The sequence below is a fragment of the Fukomys damarensis genome, unplaced genomic scaffold (assembly GCF_012274545.1).
Source record: "Fukomys damarensis isolate Sample0158 unplaced genomic scaffold, DMR_v1.0_HiC HiC_scaffold_26, whole genome shotgun sequence".
Lineage (NCBI taxonomy): Eukaryota > Metazoa > Chordata > Mammalia > Rodentia > Bathyergidae > Fukomys > Fukomys damarensis.
The window spans coordinates 4,069,994-4,091,515 of NW_022900938.1; the positions used below are offsets into that span (position 1 = coordinate 4,069,994).

General features: G+C 43.6%; 1 protein-coding gene across 2 annotated transcripts in view; it reads left to right on the forward strand.

Moving 5' to 3' along the window:
* Dnah7 (dynein axonemal heavy chain 7) overlaps nt 1-21,522 on the forward strand; it is a 211,976-nt gene that overhangs the window by 53,112 nt on the left and 137,342 nt on the right. For both annotated transcript variants that reach the window (XM_010631953.2, XM_010631954.3), the window contains exons 18-21: nt 2,103-2,788; nt 4,708-4,894; nt 18,409-18,602; nt 20,092-20,290. In XM_010631953.2, the coding sequence (XP_010630255.1) occupies nt 2,103-2,788; nt 4,708-4,894; nt 18,409-18,602; nt 20,092-20,290 (1,266 nt within the window). The remainder of the gene's footprint in view (nt 1-2,102; nt 2,789-4,707; nt 4,895-18,408; nt 18,603-20,091; nt 20,291-21,522) is intronic.

Genomic DNA, 21,522 nt, shown 5'->3' on the forward strand with positions numbered 1-21,522 from the left:
GAACGATGCCGGGAGACCCCACAGACGAGCTTCCGGCCGCACCAGCGTGGCTGTTTCCCATCCGTGTTTTAGGCCTTGCTCTCTACCTGAAAGACGTGGTTGTATCTTGGTCTTGATTTTGATTTTGCACCTGTAAATCACCTGCATCATGACTGGCCTGATAACTGGCACCATGGTCTTGGATAACGACAGGGCGTCCTACGGCTGGGTATTCACAGGAGGCTGCTTGTTTCCACTGTTTTTAAATTGGGCCAGGATTTTCTCTACCCAGCCACTGTGTTCCTAGTCCTGCTGTTTCAGAAATCAGCTTTCTCATCAGGAGAAGCCAAAAGAGGCAAATCTTTAGCTTTTGCCGTATAGAGTGTCTGAAAGTTTTAATTGTATTTTTTTAATAAAAAGGGGAAATATGAAAATGTACTTTAGTGGAACACCTTACAGTTTTCTTACATTGAAAGTTTTTATATCTGGCCGGGTAATTGAATAGTTTATAATAAACACAAATGTGCCAGCATCCATTGAGAAAAGAGGAATAAAGTGTTTTGTTTTTTTGACTGAGGCCACTGACATTTTAAGCAGCTTGTGCATACCTGATGCATCTGACTCTCACTCTCCCTTGCTGAAGATTTTTCCCGTGATCAAGCCTCATGCCCCTCACATCTCACGCAGAAACAGGAAATCACTACTCTGTTGCCGCCTCTCTTCCTGCTTGTCTTCGAGACCAAATGCCGGTCACAACTTCTCTGCAGGAGCCCCTGGGACCGCATTGTTTCGGTCCCGTGCCCTGCCTGAGTGGCAGCTCTCAGATGTACACACACACACACACACCTATGCACACGTTCGTTTTATATTAACCAGTTACTGCTGCTGTTAGCTTTAGGTCACTGAACAAATAACTGCTACTGAAATCTGCACCTCCTCTGTACCCTGCCCCTGAGATCGATTGCCTACTCTTAGGAACTGGACTTTCCAGTATAACTCTTTTTCTATTTTCCACAGTGTCTAACAACATACTGTGTATCTTCAAAGTACTCAGATCCCCTTAATGAATGAAGCTAGATTCTCACTATATGTTGGTGGGCAAAAACTTCCCTATAAATATAAATGTCTTCGATTGTTTTAATGAATGCAACCAAACATTGTTTGGCAACAATTGTAATAAAAAAAGAAATGGGGGCCAGGGATTTAGCTCAGCGGTGCCGCTGCCTGCCTCACAAGCTCAAGAACCCAAGTTCGATGCCTAGTACCAGGAAAAAAAAAAAGAAAGAAAAGAAAAGAAATAGGAGAAAATTCAGCTTTTTTTAAAAAAAGAAGTATATTCAGTCATCGTGACAGTATGGATAAAACTGGAAGTTGTGTTCGGTGAAATAAGCCCGGCTCAGAAAGGCAAGTTTGACCTGCTCTTGGTCACACACAGGATCTAAAAGCGTCAAAGCCCTTGGAGGAGAGAGTAGCATGGTGGCTCTGGGAGGCCAGAAGGGTGTCAGGGAGTGGAGGCTGTTGGTCCAAGGATGAGAAATTTCTGTTAATTAGGAGCAGAACGGTGGTGCCTCGATTCACAAACTTAATTATTTCAGACATTCTATTCACAAAGTGGATTGGACGGGAATCAAATCAAATTTCCCCATAAGGTCAGCATGGAACCTAACCATTGAATTTGATTTGGTTCTCGTACATTTCAGTTTGAGGCCAGAATTGAGGAAAGAATTACGTGTGTGAAGTGTGGCACCACTGCTGGTCTAAGAGATTCATTGTACAACATGCTGAATGCAGTCAGTACCAGCACAGTGTGTAGTTGCACAATGCTTAGCGGGGTTCCAGGCAACTGGAACTGCAAGAAACATGTGCGAGGTAATGCATATGGCATTAGCGTGGTGTCCCCGTTCCAGAATGTATGCTTATTTCAGAACACTATAAATGTATAGAATTTTTGTCAATTAAAAAAAAAAAAACCAGGAAACATTACTGCTTGATTTTTCTAGATTTGTTAAACTTTAATTTTAGGGCTTCCTGAGGCTTTTCCGATTCACATTGAGATAGATATTCTTGCAACTTAAATTTCAGTTTCAAACTCAAAACAGTACATTTAATGCCTGCCTTTTCAGATACAGCAATTCAATGCGGAGGAGGAGGCCTTTGGTTGGCTGCCATCAATATATCCTCAGCGTAAAAAGATCCAGGATGGCTTGAACCCGTATCTCCGCCTCTATGAAACCACTGTTGAATTCAGCAACAAGTACAAAGTGTGGACAGAAGGGCCCTATCACAAGGTGAGCCCAGACCAAGTAGAGGCAGATGTGGGGAATTACTGGAGAGGACTCTACAAGCTGGAGAAGACCTTCCTGGACTCTCCGAATGCCTTGGCCATGACCAAGAAAGTCCGAGCCAAGGTGGAAGACTTCAAGCAGTACCTGCCCCTGGTGCAGGTCATCTGCAATCCTGGCCTGCGGCCCAGGCACTGGGAAGCCATGTCTGCCATCGTTGGCTACCCGCTGCAGCCAGCCGACGACTCTACGGTCTTCTCCTTCATAGACCTGAACCTCGAGCCATATCTCGATAAGTTTGAGGGCATCAGCGAGTCAGCCAGCAAAGAATACTCCCTGGAGAAGGCCCTGGAGAAGATGATGGCGGAATGGAACTCCATGGAGTTTGCCATTCTTCCGTACAGAGAGAGCAGGACGTACATTCTGTCTGCAGTTGATGAGATTCAGATGCTGCTGGACGACCACATCATCAAAACCCAGACGATGCGGGGGTCCCCTTTCATTAAGCCTTACGAGAAACAAATAAGGTGAGGTGATGTGCTAGTTCTTCTAGTTGCCGCGCTGCAGGTGACCGAGAGTGGAATTCGTCTGAGAAGCGATTCTGCACCCCACGCCTAGAGTTTGAAGGCAGTTCCTTGTCGGAAAAGGTGACCGTCACTGCTTTCCAGAGAGCACACATCCTACGCTCCCTCATACCACGGCAGGGACAGCCAGCACCCACACAGTCCTTATTACTCGGATCTGCTTTCATTTTTTGATTCTCAAAAATAATTTTATGTCTGTGAATATAGGTTAAAGAAGATAGAAATTCTAAAACTAGAGCTAGAATTGTCATTTTTCATGTAGTGGCCGCCAGAGACATTCCCTGAGTATTTGCTGTAATCTTTCCTCACATGCATGGAGGGTGGCAGCGCAAGGGAATGAAACTGTCATTTTAACCTGCACTTTAAATCGGACATTTATATTCAATTTATACCCTATCTGTCAAAGTTTTCTGTTTTTGTGGCAGACGGTTTCTATTTTACCTCAAAAAGCAGATGTCCAAACCAGGCAACCGTGCCTCCTCAGTGAGTTTGCAGGGGTGGGGAGAGCTCACTGCGTGGCTGTGTCCACCTCCGGTGTTCGCTGAGGCCACGCAGAACCAGCACTGATGCCCAGGGCACCCGGCCGTGCTCTGTGTCCGGTCATCCTGCCTCCTGCCTGACTGTGATAGCGTGCACATCAGCAGAAAATGGCTCAAGTGGTTTTTCTTTCTGTAATTTTTTTCCTTTGGTATTGGGGATCAAACTCGGGACCTTGCATTTGCGAGGCAGGTGGTGAAACCACTGAGCTAACTCCCCTTGTCCTTTCTGTACTTTTTTTTTTAAGGGACTGTGCATAGTGGGGGAATTTGCTGCATCAGACAGGGTTTAGAGAAACAAAAGCCCTGGCAGAAAGCAGAGGTGCTCATGTCTTATTGTGCACAAAAAGCCTAATGAATCCATTGGCAAACACTGAAAGAAAAGCCGTATTAAAAGGCATTTGAGGGTGCTTGGGAACTTGGAGAACTATTTACTTTTTTTTTGCTTTTAATGGTCTCACATCAGATCACCACTTATGAGTCATGGGCTATTATGCAAATACAGCGGTCCTGCTCTGACGACCTTCTTGTCCACAAGGCTGTCCTGTCTCTGAGAACCTGTGACTCGGCTGTCTGGGTTCAATCTCCTGTATCAGCTGGGTGAACCTGAGCCAGGCGTTCACCTCTCTGTGCCTCGGTCTCCCCATCCGAGAGTAGGGATGGTAATGGAGCCTCCCTCAGGGTTGTCATCAGCATGGAGAAGATATGAATGGAGGCCTAGGAACTGTGCTTGTGAAATAATTAGCTTATGAGTAATTATGATGTTTATTCATAAACAAATTAAGTCATCTGTACTCTGTGTTCAGAAATGATCTCATAACCTACTGGACTGTTAAATATGCTTCCTTCTCATGAATGCCATGCTAATATATTTAGGAACACATTACATCCTATAAGTTGAAATATTTTGTCCTGAAAATAAAGCTTATGTGCCCAAATTTAATAGGGAAGAAAAAGAATGTTAGGGGAAATGAATGAGTCTGGGTTGGATTACATTTCCCGGGAAGTTTGGAAAACCAGTCACTGGGATCGTCCCCAGAAGCTCTCCTCAGAATTCGTAACTCCTGGGAGTGGAGCTGGGTGGCAGGAAGGTGCATGGTGCTGATGAACACGCAGAGCCGCCCTGTGCAGCCAGCTGTGTCCTCACGTGTGCGCGCATGTGTGCAAGCCTGTGTGTGCTGGTGTCGTGATTCTAGAAGCAGACTTGTTGAGCCGACGGTGATTCCTGGGAGGGCAGGCGGTGGAGACTGTGGTAGCCAGCAGGCACAGGTGGGCTGCGTTCCCTGCAGGGGCTCTGCCGCTGACCCCAGCCCTGTGTCCCCGCAGGGAGTGGGAGGGCCGGCTGCTGCTGCTGCAGGAGATCCTGGACGAGTGGCTCAAGGTGCAGGCCACCTGGCTGTACCTGGAGCCCATCTTCAGCTCCCCTGACATCATGTCGCAGATGCCCGAGGAGGGCCGGCGCTTCACGGCGGTGGACAAGACGTGGAGGGACCTGATGAAGAGCGTCCTGCAGGTGAGCAGCCCCTGTGCACGTCACCGGGGAAGTGACCCAACCTTGGCTTCCAGCAAGCCGTGGGCAGGTGGGCTCCTCGCAGCCATGATTGTACGATTCCTGGAGCAAAGGCAGGAAAAGCAAAGTGGATACTTTGTCCTCACAGCCCTCTGAGCTATCCTTTAAAGCCTGTGGTTCCCATGCAGCCTGCTCTGGGAGGGACCCCCAAAACAAAGTGCAGAGAGAGTGGGAGTGGGGCTGAATCGCAGGGAGGCCAGTAAAGGCGAACACAACACACTGAGGAAACAAAACCACGCAGGTCCTGTGGAGGGAGGCTGATCTTTTAGCTAAGAAAGAATTTAATGAAAACACAAAACTCTTGAGAACAGTATGCTTTTGTCCCATTCAGAACGCATTTGTTTACCACCTCTGGAGCACAGTTTGAGCTATCTAAGATTAAGAAGGGAACAACTTATTCTATCTTCAATGCAAACTCCTGCATTGACATTTTGATCAAATACAGTACTGTAAGATAGGATGAGTATCTTAAAACGTTTAAGATTTGAAGTAGAAATATGCTTATTTATTATTTAAAACTTGAAAGTTGTAAATATAATATCAACTACTGGTACTTTATTGATTTGACGGGAAAATATTCAGAAAGCTAGACATAGGGTTATTTTCTTCAGTGGGAGGACCTCGTTTTATGTACTAATGCTTGAAACAAATCTGTTTGAAACAAACTTTTATAAAATTAATCTCTGGAAATCATGCCATGTATAAAGGAACTGTTTGTTAGTCATTTTGTAGCCGTGAATCATCTCTAATCAATTTATGAATTCAGCCTTCCATGCATACAGTTACCTTACCACCTTATAACATGCACATAGTTTCATTTGAAATGGGTTAAATAGAATCTCCTTTCATCTCAAAAATAAAAGGTATTCTAGTTAGTATCATTCTTTTAAAAATTCTTTTTTTAATATGTGTTCAAAATAGCTTTTTAAGATGCCACACTGCTGAGGAATTTTATAGGTATTTCAATGCCTACAAAGGGCAGCCATCCTAGAACTAGTAACGAGGGCATATTTTTCGTCCTATAAAAGTGCTGAATTAAAAATCAACCAATAAACGAAAGAATACTTCTTTTCCTCATTTCCAAATAAGCAGGGTTTAGTTTTGTGTCTGACGACACTTGCCTACTTTTGTTGTAAGTCACCATTGCCCCCCTGAACTACCTTGTGTTTTCCTTCTCAGTTTGTTAGTACTCGGGACGGCGCTGTCCGTGCTTTCCAGAGCTTCTGTATCTTCTCAGGAAGTCTAATGAGATGATCTGTGTGGCAGAGGCTGAAAGAATAATTGCTTGCTACAAAAGGTTATCACTTTCATTCCAAGACATTCCTAATAAAGGCTCTTCAAGTGGTGTATGTTGCCAAGGACAAGGCCTCAGAGGTTAAAAATAGAATGTAATTTCTGTGGTTAATATAAGCTTTTGATTGAGATGTCTGAGGACCTTGAGGTATAAGGATGAAATCGTTTTTATGCTTCGGTCCTGTGTGTTTCCTTCCCTAGGAAGGGAAAGCCCCTGTCCTACCGGAAGCAGCCCCTTCATGACCTTGTGGCGTCACATTTGGCTCTCGGGTAGTTTGGAAGACTTAGCGGTAGCTGTTTCGCAGCCCCAAGCTTCAGCTCTACGGAGAGCCCCTCGTACCCACAGTGGAGGTGACTCCACGCTGCCGTGTTGGGACCCCCTGGGGACGGCTGTCCCACTGCTCCCTCCTCGGAAGGGAGGACTGGCAGGCCCCGCCTTCGGGGTGCCCTCTAGTGGCTCCACCACTTCGCTTGGTTTTGTTTTGCATGCACCGCATGCGGCAATCTGCCTTTCTTTTCTTCTTAAAAACGTGTTAAATTAATTTTAACTGCTACATAAAGATGTAAAATTGTGTGGATCCACTGTGTAATGTTTAAATAGGATTACGGCATCGAGCTACTCCAAGAGTTGCAATTTTTATGGTTAAAAGCTTTCAAAATCCTTTCTTCCAGCCCTTTGAAATACATGGTACGTTGTCATCTGTGGTGACCTCGCTGTACAAGAGCAGGCCAGGGCGCTGGCTCTTATCTAACTGTCACTTGGTACAGGTTGAGCCCTCCCCCACGTCACCCAAATGGCTGAATGATAACCCGCTGCCTATGTGCTCCCCGTTTTCTTTGTACGTCAGCTGGTGACCGCCCGGGGTTTCCATTTTCTGGCTGTTGAAAGTAGCACCCCAGTGCCTGTGGAATGTCTCTGCCACTTACCGCGTTTCTTTGGGCATCTACCCAGCAGTGGGGTTGCTGAGTCAGGTGGTGGTTCTGTTTTTAATTTTTTGAGGAACCTCCATACTGTCTTCCACCGCGGCTGTACTGATTCTCGTTCCCAGCAACAGTGTGCAGAGGTTCTCTGTGTCCGTGTAATTATTCTAACCCGCGAGTCTATACCTGCTCATTCTTTCTGCTTACTCAGTGTCTTGCCCAGTTTGAAGATATCTCTTTAGCATTTCTTGTAAGCCTGGCTTGGTCTCTTGGTTTGTGATTATCTGGGGATGTCTTCCTCTCTTCTTCTTTGCTAAAAGATAGCTTTCCTGAGTACAGCACTTTGGATGGTACTTTCCTTACTCAGTGTTGTGAAAGACTCATGCTCCTTTCTCCTGCCTGTAAGGTTGCTGTAGAGAAGTCAGCTGTTAGGAGAACTGGGGTAACTTTGTGTGTTCTTTTGTTTCTTTTTCTGCCTTGAGAGCCTCTCTTTATTTCTGGCCTTTGAGAGCTTCATAATAAGTTATTATACTTTGGGTCTGGAATGCCTCCAAAGGCTCATGTGCTTAAGGCTTGGTTCCCAGCTGGTGGCATTATTGGGAGGTGTTAGAAACTTTAGGAGAGAATCTGGTTGGAAGAAGTAGGTCATCGGGCACATGCTTCTGAAGGGGATATTTCTCCCCCACCCCCTTTCTCCCCGCTTCTCTCTCTGTCTTTCTCTCTGCCGCTATGATTTTCTGACTCACCATAGGCAGTAGCAATGGAGCCAGCCAACCATGCACTGAAACCCTTGAAACCATGAGCCAAAATAAATAATTTCTCCTGTAAGCTGATTTTCTCAGGTATGGAAAGATCATGAACACAGATGTCTTAGTTTGGACTTGGTGGAGTTCAGTTTGACTGATGACCTTTGACCCCTCTATACCTGGATAATTGTATCCTTCCCTAGGTTTAAGGTGTTTTGTGTTGTTATTTCTTTGAATAAGCTTTCTATCCCTTTTGTTGGTTCTCCAGTTGTGTACTTTGAAACAACCTGTCTTCAAGGCTATGAATTATTTTTTCTGTTTGATCTCTCCCACCATTGATGCCTTCTGTTGTGCTTTACATTTTGCTTAGTGAATTTTCAGGTCAATGATTTCTGTTTGGTTTTTTGTAAGTTACTTCCATCTGTTTGTTAAATTTACCTGTTAGAATATTGAATTATTTTTTCTCTTTTCTTCAATCTCGTTGAGTTTCCTTTAAAAAATTCTTTTAAATTCTCCATCTCTGAGGGTTTTCTCATACTGATTACTATCTGATTTGTTTATGGCATTGTATTGGCTGTAGGTGAGGACAGGGCTTCCTGCAAGCTCCTGGTCCTTGTGGGTACGTGATGTCATCCGGGCATTAAAGGGTTTATTCAATCTTTCTGATCTGGCTTTGTCTGTGCCTGCCTTCCCAGGTCTTCTACGCAGGCTGCTTGTTTTCTTTGAACCTGTGGTCATTTCCCTTATCAGCCCAGGGTGACACTCAGGCAAAACTTGCCTGGAGTCTGCTGCTGGTTTGGAGTTTGTCGGGAGTTCAGGTCATCACTGTTTCAGTACTAGAGAGTGAGCTCAGCCCAGATCGGTCCCAAAGCCACAGTTGGTGTGCTCTTCTGAATGAACCAGGTGAGTGCCTACGAGGGCAATCCTTCCTTGCAAGTTTCTCCTTGGGCAGAGCAGATCCAGACACCTCATTCATGGTCACTGGCCTGAGATGAGGCAGAATCACCAGCCTAACTTCTGTGTCATACCCATGGCCACCAACGCCACTAACCTGTGTCATGCTCTGAGCCCAAAGCCCACACTTCTGTGGGCTGCCTACTGCTAGGGCAGTTGCCCAAGACCCCTACAACCAGCCACAGGGGATGCTGGCTGGAGCAGAAGTCTGGTGACCAGCACTGCATATCTTCCCGGGGCTGGGGCTGTTCAGAGGATTTGTCTGTGGGTGGGCCCAGGGATGAGCTGTGTGGTCTTGCTCTCTGATCAGTTTTGGGTAGGGAAGTGCGCAGGTTGGCTCAGTTTGGACAAGAAAAGATGTTCATCTTGGTATCTGTTCTAGGTTTGGTTGCCCACTTTCAGATGTGGCTGCATCTTCAAAATGACCTTCCTGTGGTGCCTTTTGCCATATGTCTCTGTTGTGGGCATCGGTGGTACCTGGCATGCAGTGTAAAAACTACTGACTTAACTTTTGCTTTTGGTCTTTGAAATGAACAGTCTATTTTATGGGTAAGTCTTTGGTCGGCCAAGTGGACCCTGGTCACCATGGCAGGGATTGGAAACACAAGGAATGTGAGATGGGCTGACTTGTTCCAAAAGCACTGGAGAATTTACAGAAATCATATAATTCAAAATTTTACATTCCCTTTTCACAGTGTAGTCAGAGGACTGTGATTGCCCTCAAAGAGCTTATTTTTTATATCTATAAATTTAATGTAAATGAAAATAAGTTGAGAGTCTAATCCAATGGGTTGCCAAATTACAGTGCCATTTAAATCACAGCTTTTCTGGATCTGTGATGTGAAAGGCGGTTTATTTATTCAGATGGTGAAAACTGGAAATGGGGACATTGGGACTAATTTGATTGCCCCTGGGTGCTCCGAACCTCAAACTCTGCTTATGTTCCATTGCTGGGAACTGTTGGCAGGGCTCTGCAGAGCCTGAGTAGCTGTGGGAGGTAATGGTGCTTGGATAGGGAGGAAAGAGCCTAGGTTAGATGAGGTCAAATGAATGGATGAGAGTGTGCTTATCAGAGGTACTGGCTTGCGTGTGTTGGTCAAGGAGGCCTGAGGAGTTCTGTTTACTTGTTTTGCTCCAGACTTGACCTCTTTGGTTACCTATACCTATGTTAGAAGAACCCTGATATGATTTAAAGAAATGAGAGTTCTGTTTACAAATGTTGATGTAAAATATCCTTGCACTTTCTGGAAGTGGAGATTACATGCTTGTCTTAGAGATGGTCTTAAAGAACAATAGAAAGGAAAGCCTAATAATTAGCATGAGTCTATTGATTTATTTGCTTTGTAAACTTTGCTTATAAAGACAGATGATCAATAATGTGAATTACACTGATCATGATGAGTCCAAATCAGATTATGCAAACCAGGTCTTAGGAGAAACAAGATTGAAAGGTTGGCTCAAGGAATTCTGGGGACAAGGTAGGAAAGGTATAAGTAGAGTAGACTATCCTGTGAGCATATCTATGCTCCATGTGAATGTGTAATAAAAGGTGCCCCTGCAAAGGGGAGCACTTTATTACCTGGTTGACTAGTTGGCTGATTTTGTGAATGTCAACCAGCAGATGCCAATGTGTGCACAGTGAGCTATGAAATGGAATAATCCTGTAATATGTTATCCAAACTGAGAACTTTTGAGCGTTAAAGCAATTAATAATGAATCCAGAGTAGCGAGCATAAACGAGAATGCCTCTCATCAAATTAGGCTGTGTGGTCACCCGGATATAAACAATCATGATGGTAAGGCTGGGACCATGGCGAGTTCGGGGAGGTAACCACCGCCTTGCCCACACTGCGGAGTGCTGCTGCTGCTAGTAGTAGCTGCTCCTGGTGCTGCACCACATTGGCCGGGCTGGGCAGCCATAGAGAGGGAACTGAATGCCTCAGCTGTCCTTCAGTGTGGAAGGGGCAGTGATCTGTCTACACCATGGTGATTTCTTCCCGACCCAGCTCCTGCCAATACTGCCATTCACTGACTTTCTAACTAACCTCTCCCTCTCCATAGTTCCCACCCAGCATTGCTTCTGTCAAGGCACTGACATTATGCGGGACACGAGTCGATTGCCTGACCCTTGTGAGGTTTGCAGGCCCTGCTCTGGGCACTGACCTTATGAGAGAGCAGTGGCTCCTATTGAAAATTCACTTGCCATGCCCAAGGGAGGCCAGCGATCTGTGGGTCTCTAGAGTTCCTCATGTCCCCCGGTGTATGGTTTATCGCATAGGTGTGGAGACTAAGGGGTGAGCACGAGAGTGAGGCCTCTCACCAGTTCACCCCGTCAGAATGCTCGCAGCAGTTTTTCTTCTTGATTTTTGGCTTGCTAGTTGAAACCCAGTAATGATAATCTTATGTCCAGGGGAGAAGTGCTTTGGGCTTCCCTGAATGGGAAATCCTTGATGTATTCACTCCCCGCATTTCCCTGTGTCCTTACGATATCCCACTTTACTTACTGTCTGTCAGCCGCACATTTTATCCCTCCCCATCCTGCTCCTCCTCTTCTTTTTCTAATCACACATGTTCTTCCTTAGTCCTTTCCACTGGCTGAACTGTCTTCCAAGAATATTCTATCTCCAAAGACCTACAGAGCACTACGTTGCTTTCTTGAAGTCTTTGCTCAGCTGCTGCCTTCATGAAGAGGCATGTTCGGTTGAACACCAGTTTTGCCATGGGCCCACCTTTGCCTTTTGGGCACTTCTTTTCCACTTCTTCCTTCTTCTGGTCTGTCCCATTTTCTAACTTGATTATTACAAGTCTACCTCCGAGATGCCTTGGTTTCCATTCCAGATCACTACACAAAACCAAAACTTCCGTAAAGGAGATTCACACATTTTCAGTTTCCCAACACATATGACTTAGATTGATGCTCTGGTCTATTGAAGTGTGCAATAGCATGGTCTAAAGAAAGCCTGCACATAATTTTAGTTAAAAATGCTTTATTGCTTAAAAACGCAGCTGTGTTGGTGGCTGCTGGCCGATCAGGGTGACAGTGGCTGCAGGCTGGGGTAGCTGGGAAATTTCTTAAAATATGACAAGGACATTGGCCCCCTCAGTTGATTGTTTTTTCTTGAAAGATTTCTCTATGCAGTGTGATATTGTCTGAAAGCATTCACCTATGCAAGAACTTTCAGAGCTGGCCTCAGTCAACTAATTTTGTGCAATACTCTAAAACTTTTGTTATCAATTTAAGAGTGTTTACGTAGCTTCCCCAGGAGTAGAATCCCCCTTGAGAAACCATTTTATTTACACATCCGTGAGAAGCAGCTTCTTGTCTGTGAAAGCGAAACCACAGCAATCTGGTCATCTTCAGACTCACTTCTAATCCTGGTTCCTGCACCGTTTCCATCGGGTCTCCATCACTATCTATAGCTAGTATCACCTTACAGAAAGGCTTCTTAAATCTCAGACATCAAATTGCCCCTTGATCCTTGGGCTGCAGAATGGATGTGGTGTTAGCTGGCACGAAAACAGTGTTAATCGTCTATTTCCATAAGTGCTCGTGAGTGACCAAGTGCATTGTCAAATGACATTATATCTTGAAAGGAATCTTTTTCTGGTCTCAAGCGTGGCTTCACTGTTCAGAAGTCCATGCTATAAATTACCAGTTCTGCAGTCCATGTCATCCCAGCTGTGTTGCTCCATCTGTAGAGCACAGGCTGAGTTGGTTTAGTAGGATTCTGAAGGGCCCTGGGGTTTTTGGAATGGAAAATAAGCATCAGCTTCAATTTAAGTTCACCAGCTGCATGAGCCCCTTACGAGAGTCAGTCCTGTGCTTTGGAGCTTTGAAACCAGGCTGACTTTTCCTCACTAGCTATGAAAGTTATGGCATCTTTGTCCAATAAGACTGCTCTGTCTGGTATACTGAGAAATCTGCTCTTCACAGGAGACACCTGTACCAATGACCTTCGCAGATCTGGGTAACTGGCTGTGGTGGCTGCCTTGGCACCAGCCGCTTCACCCCACGCACTTATGGTCTGGAGATGGCTTCTTGCCTTAAACCCAGGAGACAACCTCAGTTAGTTTCAGACTTTTCTTCTGCAGCTTCCTGACCTCACTCATCCTTCACGGAATCAGAGAGTGAAGAGCTAACTGAGGATGAGCTTCGGGCTAAGGGCACACTGTGGCTAATTTGATCTTTCCAAACCTCTCAGACTTTGTTCCCATCGATCACAAAGCTGTGTTACCATCTCATCTGTGCATTCACCAGGATAGCACTTTTTATTTCCTTTAAGAGACTTTCTTGCATTTACAACTGGGCCACCTGCTCACTACAAGAATCCTACTCCCAGTTTGTCTTAGCTTTCGGTGGTAATCATACTTAGTTTTTATTTTTTTAAGTGAGAGACCTGCAACTCTTCCTTTAAGGGAAAACCCTTATACTTAGAAGCCACGGTAGCCTACTAAGCGACCTGATTTCAATACCGTTGAGTGTCTGAGGCAGCAGGTCTGAGGAGTTGGAACTGAGATGGGAGAATGGTCCAGACAATGTCAATTAAATTCACCATTTTATGTGCATGCCGTTTGTGGGGTACCCCAAATGATTACAACACTAGCATCAAACATTGTTGATCACAGATGACCATGACAGCTAGACTACTAATGGGAAAGTTTGAGAACTGTGCTAATTACCAAAACATGACCCAGACAAGAAACAAGTGCTGTTGGAAAAATGGCTCCAATGAATTTAACCTGACACAGGGTCTCCCAAACCTGCAAGGGCTGAGATCACTGGGGTTGTCTGGTGTCTGATCCCCCACAGAGGCTGGGGCTCTGCACATGGTGCTCCATGCACAGCAGGCCCACTAAGGATGATGCTGAATGTGTAGATGAATAATTAACACGGAGCCATTTGTTGCTAGTTCTAAGGATTCTCTGAAAAACCCCTGAAAACTACAGTTGGGCCCTGAAATCTGCACTAGCCCTGGAAATATTCTAGGTCTTAATGACAGAATTTCTACTACTTCTGATGAGGTCAGAGAATCCTAAAACTATAAGGAAGCTCACTCTTCTATTTGTTCTTCTGTATTTCCTTTCTTAGTGCAAAATGGCTAATGAGGACCGCAGCAATTTAACACTGTCTAGGAATCTCTGGTGAGGAAGTTTATGCTTTTCCAAGTTTCCTAAGCAGGCTGGAGCTTAATTCCATTCAGTCGACACAAGTATATTTTCTGTGAAGTTCACTTGAAGTAGTTAGAAAACCCCATGTATCCAAATTAAAATTTCAGACCCCTGATATCAGAATCATTTCATTTCAAAATGTCAAAGTCAATCTGGAGATCAGATCGTGATTCAAGCTGGTGAGATCTTTTAGTGCATTTATTGGTACAATCTCTATATATGTGGTGGTCACATTCATCACAGAATTTGCACCTGTAAATGATATACCTCGATTCCTCTTCTCTCCCCATTCCTTTCCCCTTTCAATCCATGTTCCTCTTCTGATACTTGAGCAGCAAAAGAAGACTCATAAAAAATGTAAAATTGTTTCTTTAGCCAGAAAATATGCTCAATAAACATAAAATATCAAGGAAGGCATTCCAAGTTTTGAATTTCTAGCAGTGTATCAGTCAGCTTTCCTGTTGCTGGTACCAAGCACTCAACACCCAAACCTTAAGCAAGGAGATTTTCTTTCTTTTTTTTTGGCCTCATGGTTTCAGAAGTCTCAGTCCATGGTTGGCTGGCTCCAGGACAGGGCCAACACGGAGGGAAGGTGTGGTAGAACCAAACACTCAGTTCATACCAGCTGGGCAACAGCAAGGTGAGTGTACCTGAGTGAAAAGGGTGAGCAACCAGATGTGGCACGTGCAGCCACACCTCCACGACCCACCCAGACACACCCGGCAGTGTGCTCTCCTCATCCCCAGGCCGATCCCAAGCCAGTCAGTTTGACAGTGAAGTTTCACTGTCACAGCAGCCTCCTGTTATACCATCTGAGGACACAGCCAGTCAGTAGCAGTGAGGACCACGTGGAGAGTCCTGCGTTCCTCTGAATGTCTGTGGGCTTCATCTGCCTGGGTTCACTGAACACATGTTGTTAGATTGCCTACTCTGTACCAGGGTTTGATGGTAATGCTTGAAGGGGTCCAAAATCAATTTTATTTTACTATAACAAATATCTTTCTTGAGGGATTATAAAATGTTCATTTTAACTCCATAAAACTGATTAAGTGACATACGTGTTACATATGTGATATCAATGTCCCATTCTCGCCTGTGCTCCAGAGTGCCTGTCTTTGTATGTCTCTCTGTCAGTCTGTCTGTCCATCTCAGCTGATTTGGGGCAGGATGAGGGGGAGAGAAAGGCAGCATTCTAGGCGCCTGTTCACTTCAGCTTGGTTCTCACACCAGCTCGGAGCTCTTACTCCATTTTAAACTTAAAGAAATCAATCAGCCAGCTGGTCCAAGATCACAAAATATCAAGAGCAGAGTATGGGACAGAAACCAGGTCTCTGTCACCTAGTGCCTCTCCTCTGTCTCAGGGCATCTTTATTATGTGCATCCTTTCACTGAGAGAGGGAAGAGAGTTTACTTTCTGGGCATAATGTAATTACATTTATGTATTGTTTCCTTAAGTCATTGTTTGCCACTGCCATAATCAGCTTAAGGGAGGAGACATCTATGTGGGCTCATGGTTTCGGAGGTCTCAGTCCATGGTCATCTGTTCCAAGGCACAGGGCATAGTAGAGCAACACTGATCACCAAAACTCAGAGTAAGAGTGCATGGAAAGAGCCACAAAGGAAGGGGCTGATAGCAGATGTAGTTGCCAGGGTCAGGCTCCAGTGAACACTCCCTTCAACCAGCTCCCACCTGCTGAGTCTTCATCACCTCCTCAAACGCTGTCAAGTTATAAATTCATCAGCAGACCAGTCCACTGATAAAGTTAGAATGCTCAGGACCCCATCGCTACCAAAGCTTCACCTCTGAACAAGGTGCTTTGGGGGGAATTTGAGATCGATCTAAACCCAGTGCACCAAGGGACATAGATGACCGCCTGCGGTCACTGGGCCGACCCAGTCAAATAGGATTCACCCCAGGAATGTGATACAGTTGAGCATCCTTAGTCTATACTTTGAAATGTTCCAAAATCGGGAACTTTTATTATGGGTTTTGAATTTTTAGACAAATAATGTTCAGCTGGTAAAGTCTATTCAAATGTTATAAAATCCAAAAAACTCTGAAATATGAAACACTGGCCCTAAGCATTTCAGAGAAGCCCTATTGATCTGCAAAAACATTTTACTTGAATATTAAGTTTTTACAAGTTCTTTTAGTTTGTTTGTTGTGGCTATTTGAAAATTATATTTAAAGAAGAGAATATGACCTATTAGTTTAAAGACGTGAATTTTTAGCTTTCAGGTATCAGATCAAAAACAGCAATATCGCGATGAATTATTTTGGTAAGAATAAAACAAATATTGTTAAATTGTGAAGAGTTTTTCTTTTTAGCAACAACTCAGCTTTTTCTTTAAACAAAGAAAAGCATACTTGTCCAGTAGATGGCGCTTGAAGAACACTATTTTTGTTTTGGGATTTAGGGTTATAAAACTATTCTCCATTGGATTGGATAAATTGCACATTGTAAATTGTAGCTTGTGTGTGTGTGTGTGTGTGTGTGTGTGTGTGTTCAATGTCTATTTGAAATATAGATCTTAGAAAGTAAATAAAGTGCCTTTAAAAAGTTGTGTTCTAAAGGTAAGTTGATCTAATTTTTTTGCATATTTTATATATTTCTCTTTTATTGAGAAAACAGGTATTAATGATAATTATTTTTCTTTGTGATTCCATTTTGTACTTCTAAGTTATATTGTGTATTCAAAGCAAAGCAAAAAATACACACCTTTTCTTTTTGGTCATATTAAAGTACATCAAGAAAAGCGTTCTAGACACTCAAAAAGCAAGAATAATATGAAATAGTTCACAGCTGAAAGGTTTGGTTGCTCATTCAGTTGTAGCCAAATGTGAAAATAAGTTTTAACTAGTTAATATTGAAATTAGTGTTTATTTTAAAAATAATATTTTCTTATTTTAATTTCATATAAATTTACTAAAATGCTCCATTAATTGAGAAATGTCTAGAGTATTTTCATGATATTTTTTATTTGGTCTGGTGATAGAAATAATTTATATTGTGTTTTAATGACTTTTTTTTTTTTTTTTTTTTTTTTTTTTTTTTTTGTACCAGGGATCAAACTCTCCTTGAGCTTGCAAAGTAAGCAGTGGAATCACAGAGCTAAATCCCCTGTCCCCTTTAATTCCCTTTAAAGAACATTTTTTAACTTCCTTAGTAAGGAACTTCTCTAATTTTATAAATGGCCAACATTGAGTTTGGAATGACCAAGATGGTCATGATTATATTAACAGATTAATAGATAAATAGATTAATAGTTCAGATTATGTTAATCACGTATTAAAATAAGAAAAAATAATTTTACTTCAACTGTATGCTGATGGCAATTTAATGTGTATTTCTGCTTTAATAGGTATATGGTATTTTAATACATATTTCTAACAGGAATTTAATATGTACTTAATAAGATTATTTTTTTAATAAGATTCTTATAAACACTGGTTGGTATACAGATATCTTGAGAAGTCGATATACTCTATTTTTTAAAAATGAGTACTTAATATTTGCTTTTGGTTACAATCCTTCCTTTGAATTCTGCAGCACAAAAGAAAGCCCTTTTATAAAGCACTTGATTCTCTGGAATCTCTTTGAAGCAAGCAGCTCCCTGTGAGGCTGGTGTGAGCGCAGTCCTCAGAAGTCGGTGTCCGGAAGGCCGTGCCACGCTGTGGGAGAGATCGGAGAGGGCCTGAGCTGGGCCCTGGGCAGGCAGATTGGGATGTGGTCAAGGGTCGTGGAAGACTTTTCCCCACCATTCATAACATTTCCTTACTTTTTAAACTATGGTTATAAAAAAGGATTCTGTTATGTTATTGTTGTTGATAATATACTCAATATAATAATTTTAATGGTGACTTATTATTTAGAGTACTTTTCCTCAAAGAATAAAAGACCAGAAAGTATACTCAAACTGGTTCCCCATCCTCATACTCAGAGCTTCTCTCTGTGTCTGACTCCCTCTCTCCCCTCTCTCTCTCTCCCTCTCCTCCTCCCTCTTCCTCTTCCCCTCTCCCTCTTCCCCCACTTCTGTCTCTCTTTCTCCCTTTCTGACAATGTGGCTCAGCATCAAGTAAGTGTTTAAAAAGGCCAAGGAGACCTAGAATGTGCAAGACTACTTTATAAAAAGAAAGTTTCAGGGCCGGGGACTTAGCTCAGTGGTTCTGCCACCTGCCTCGCAAGTGCAAGGTCCGGAGTTGGATCCCCAATATCCAAAAAACAAAAACCAAAACCTTAAAAATAATTTTTCACCTTAAAATTTGTATAACCTTCATTTGATTAAAAATGTAAAACCTGAAACATCTGAATATCTTCCAAGTTATTTATTAGTGAATGTTTTTGAGCTGAGTGTTTTCACTTTCATTTTCAGAATAAGCACGTTCTGTCCGTTGTGACTATTGACAGAATGCTGGAAAGGCTGAAAAAGAGTAATGAACTTTTGGAACTGATTCTTAAAGGACTTAATGAATATTTGGAAAAGAAACGTCTCTTCTTCCCCAGATTCTTTTTCCTGTCAAACGATGAGCTTCTTGAGATCCTGTCTGAGACTAAAGACCCCACTCGGTAACACCTTACGACCGCTATAGTGAACGGCTAAGTTTAGCTGCTTACGTGTAATTCTCAGAATAAGCTGGAACATAAACAATTTTGTGCAATCGTGTTTATATAATCACTTTTCTTCAAGAATATTTTAGGTATTATCAATAATCAACTTGGAATAATGGTCAGAAATGTAAGAAATGTCCTGAAATGATATTTTTCCCCGAATGTGGTGAACCTTGGGATGGATTTCCTTCCAGACTTTCTGGGACACCGCGGTTTTCTTCATCGCACTCTGATAAATGGCTTGAGTGGGCCACACAGTGGTGGCCTTACCCTTCCTGTTCCTCCTCTGCCGGTCTTCCGCTCTGCAGAGGAGGTCCATAACCTCCTCGCAGTTCCCTTCCTTGGGGTGCTGTTTGCCTAGAATGCTCCTTACCCAGACCTCCACAGGCTTCCTCCTCTGCCCTCAGCACCTTCCACGCGGGGGCGCTTGTCCTCGGTGGCGCCCTGGCCGCCGCCTCCTCCTGCCTTCCCTTCCTCCCGCGTGTTCGTGAGCGATACCTGGCACGCGCTGTCATTTTCTTGCTCGCCTCTTGTCTTTGTCTAGCGCTGTGGGAGTTCGTGATGGCAGGGATCTCTGACAACTTTTCCTGCAGCTGGAAAGTGTCTGAGAGAAAATAGTCCGTGAATAAATGATAAATTTATTTTACATCTTGAGCCTTCAGAGAAGGCCACGTAGTCCAGATAAAAAGAAGAAGATAAACTTAGGCTGGGATTTCTATCTGAATTTTATACACTGCTTCTTTTTGCCAATTTGAAAGATAAATGCAACTGGTTATTGGTAATGTGCCAAAAGTGAGGGCTTTAGTCATTCCCACCTGTGTCACACTGAGTAGCCCGACAGCCGCTGGTTTAGCAAACTGCAGAGGACTGCGAGTACTGAAGGGCTTCAAGGCCATAATTTTCGAGCAGCCTCTGAAGATTTCCCTTGAAATGGCTACCCTGCTGTATTGAAGAATCTTTAAATTAGTATATTTATCTGTTAGTTAAAAATGGTTTAAACCAGGCATGTTGGCGCACACCTGTGATCCCAACATTCAGTAGGCTGAGGTAAGAGGATCACCCTGAGTTCGAGGCCAGCCTGAACTGCACTATGATTTCCTGTTTCAAGTCAAAATAGTTTTTTATCTTTGAGCATCTTTAAATTTATTGTATTGAAAATGAAGCCCTATGGATGTTGCTCTCCTTTGTAGCTTTTATTACAGTTGTAACTTCATAGATCTTTTGTGACTGTTCAGCTAATACTGACCTCTTCCTGGGCCATGTGGTCCACGTAGGCAGAGACACTGTGTCTGGCTTTGCTTTGTTTCGGTTATTGGGCTCAGCCGTTCACACCAAGCAGCCCCTAGCACAGGTCTAATGCTTAGCGCTCACGAGTGAGTTTGAAGTGAAGACAGGCACACAACATGGCTTCCGTCTGAGTGATCCTTCACGCTGCTCTTCCTGACAGGGTGCAGCCTCACTTGAAGAAGTGTTTTGAAGGGATCGCCGAGGTGGAATTCACGGAGGCCCTGGATATCACGCACATGAAGAGCAGCGAAGGCGAGGTGGTGGAGCTCATGGAGACCATTCCCACCACCAAGGCCAGAGGCCAAGTGGAGAAGTGGCTGGTAGAGCTGGAGAGGATCATGATCAACTCCATCCACAAGGTAGCAGCTGTACTTGTTGTCGTCTTCGGAAAGGCGTGGTGGGGTCTCAGTGCTGTTATAAACATATCACGGGCAGATGCGCAGTTTTTTAGAGCGAGGTTGAGGCATGAATCACCACTGCAAGAGTAACAGGCACTTGAGGGCAGCAGGAGGCCTAAGGTCATTATTCTGTGGAGATTCCCCAGAAGTGGGACAAAATGCGATCCATACGACCCAGAAAACGTGGACTTCAGTGACACACCTGTTGCCTTTTTGGCAGTCACGTAATAATTAAGCACCCTGTCTGCTCGCTTTCGGTCTGTCCTCGAACACAGCTTCTTAGAGTTCACGTCAGTCTCCTTCACACACGTCTGTCCTGCTGTTCTCAGTAAGATGCACACAGGAATGCTACAGCACAGCACGGTGTGCCTCCCTCCGCTGATGGCAACTGCATGTTTTCCACATCTCATAAACCACGCTGTTAGCTCACGCGGGCATTTGTGAGTAGAGAATTTTAGGTCACGCCAACAAGTGGAGACTGAGCACCCATGTTCACTCTTCTGCTGTAGTATAGACTTAGTATTGAAGAACAAAAACTATGAGCCAGTGAGCATGAAAGGAGTATAATATATTAATTTTTCATCACTTCCTCCCATAAATCGTTGCTAAACTTCACAGAATCTGTGTTTAACATTATCTCAGGTCTAAATGTTTTTCTCTTCTGAAATACAGCTTTTATGCTCCCCACATCATATTTTCTAGTAAACATAAAATCTCCTGACAGTTTCCCATTTTCTTCTTGTATGTATTATATTACAGTGCATGCGCCGTCCAAACAGTTGATTTCTTTGATGTAAGTATCCATTTTCTGAGGATAGCCATGCAGTGTCAGACCACTGGGCTAAGGAGAGTGACTTTCATAGGCCTTGACAAGCACTGCAAATAGCATGACTGTGTAGCCCCTGGCAATACAGAGGAGTCCCTCTCTGACCACTATTTAGCAGACTTGAGTTGGGCTTTAGGGATTGCTAATAGTGGAACTCATTACTATAGACACATCTATTACTATTCTAACTAATGTTGTGATTTTGTGTGCCAAAGTACTTAGAAGAAATATTTCAACTCATTGCATTTGAATTTCTTTGTGAAGTATCTATTAATTTCATTTGCCCTTTTTTAAATTGGATCTTTTGGGGTTTTAATTTTTCTTGTGTTCTTTTTTTTTTTTTTTTTTTTTTTTTTTTTTTTTTGGG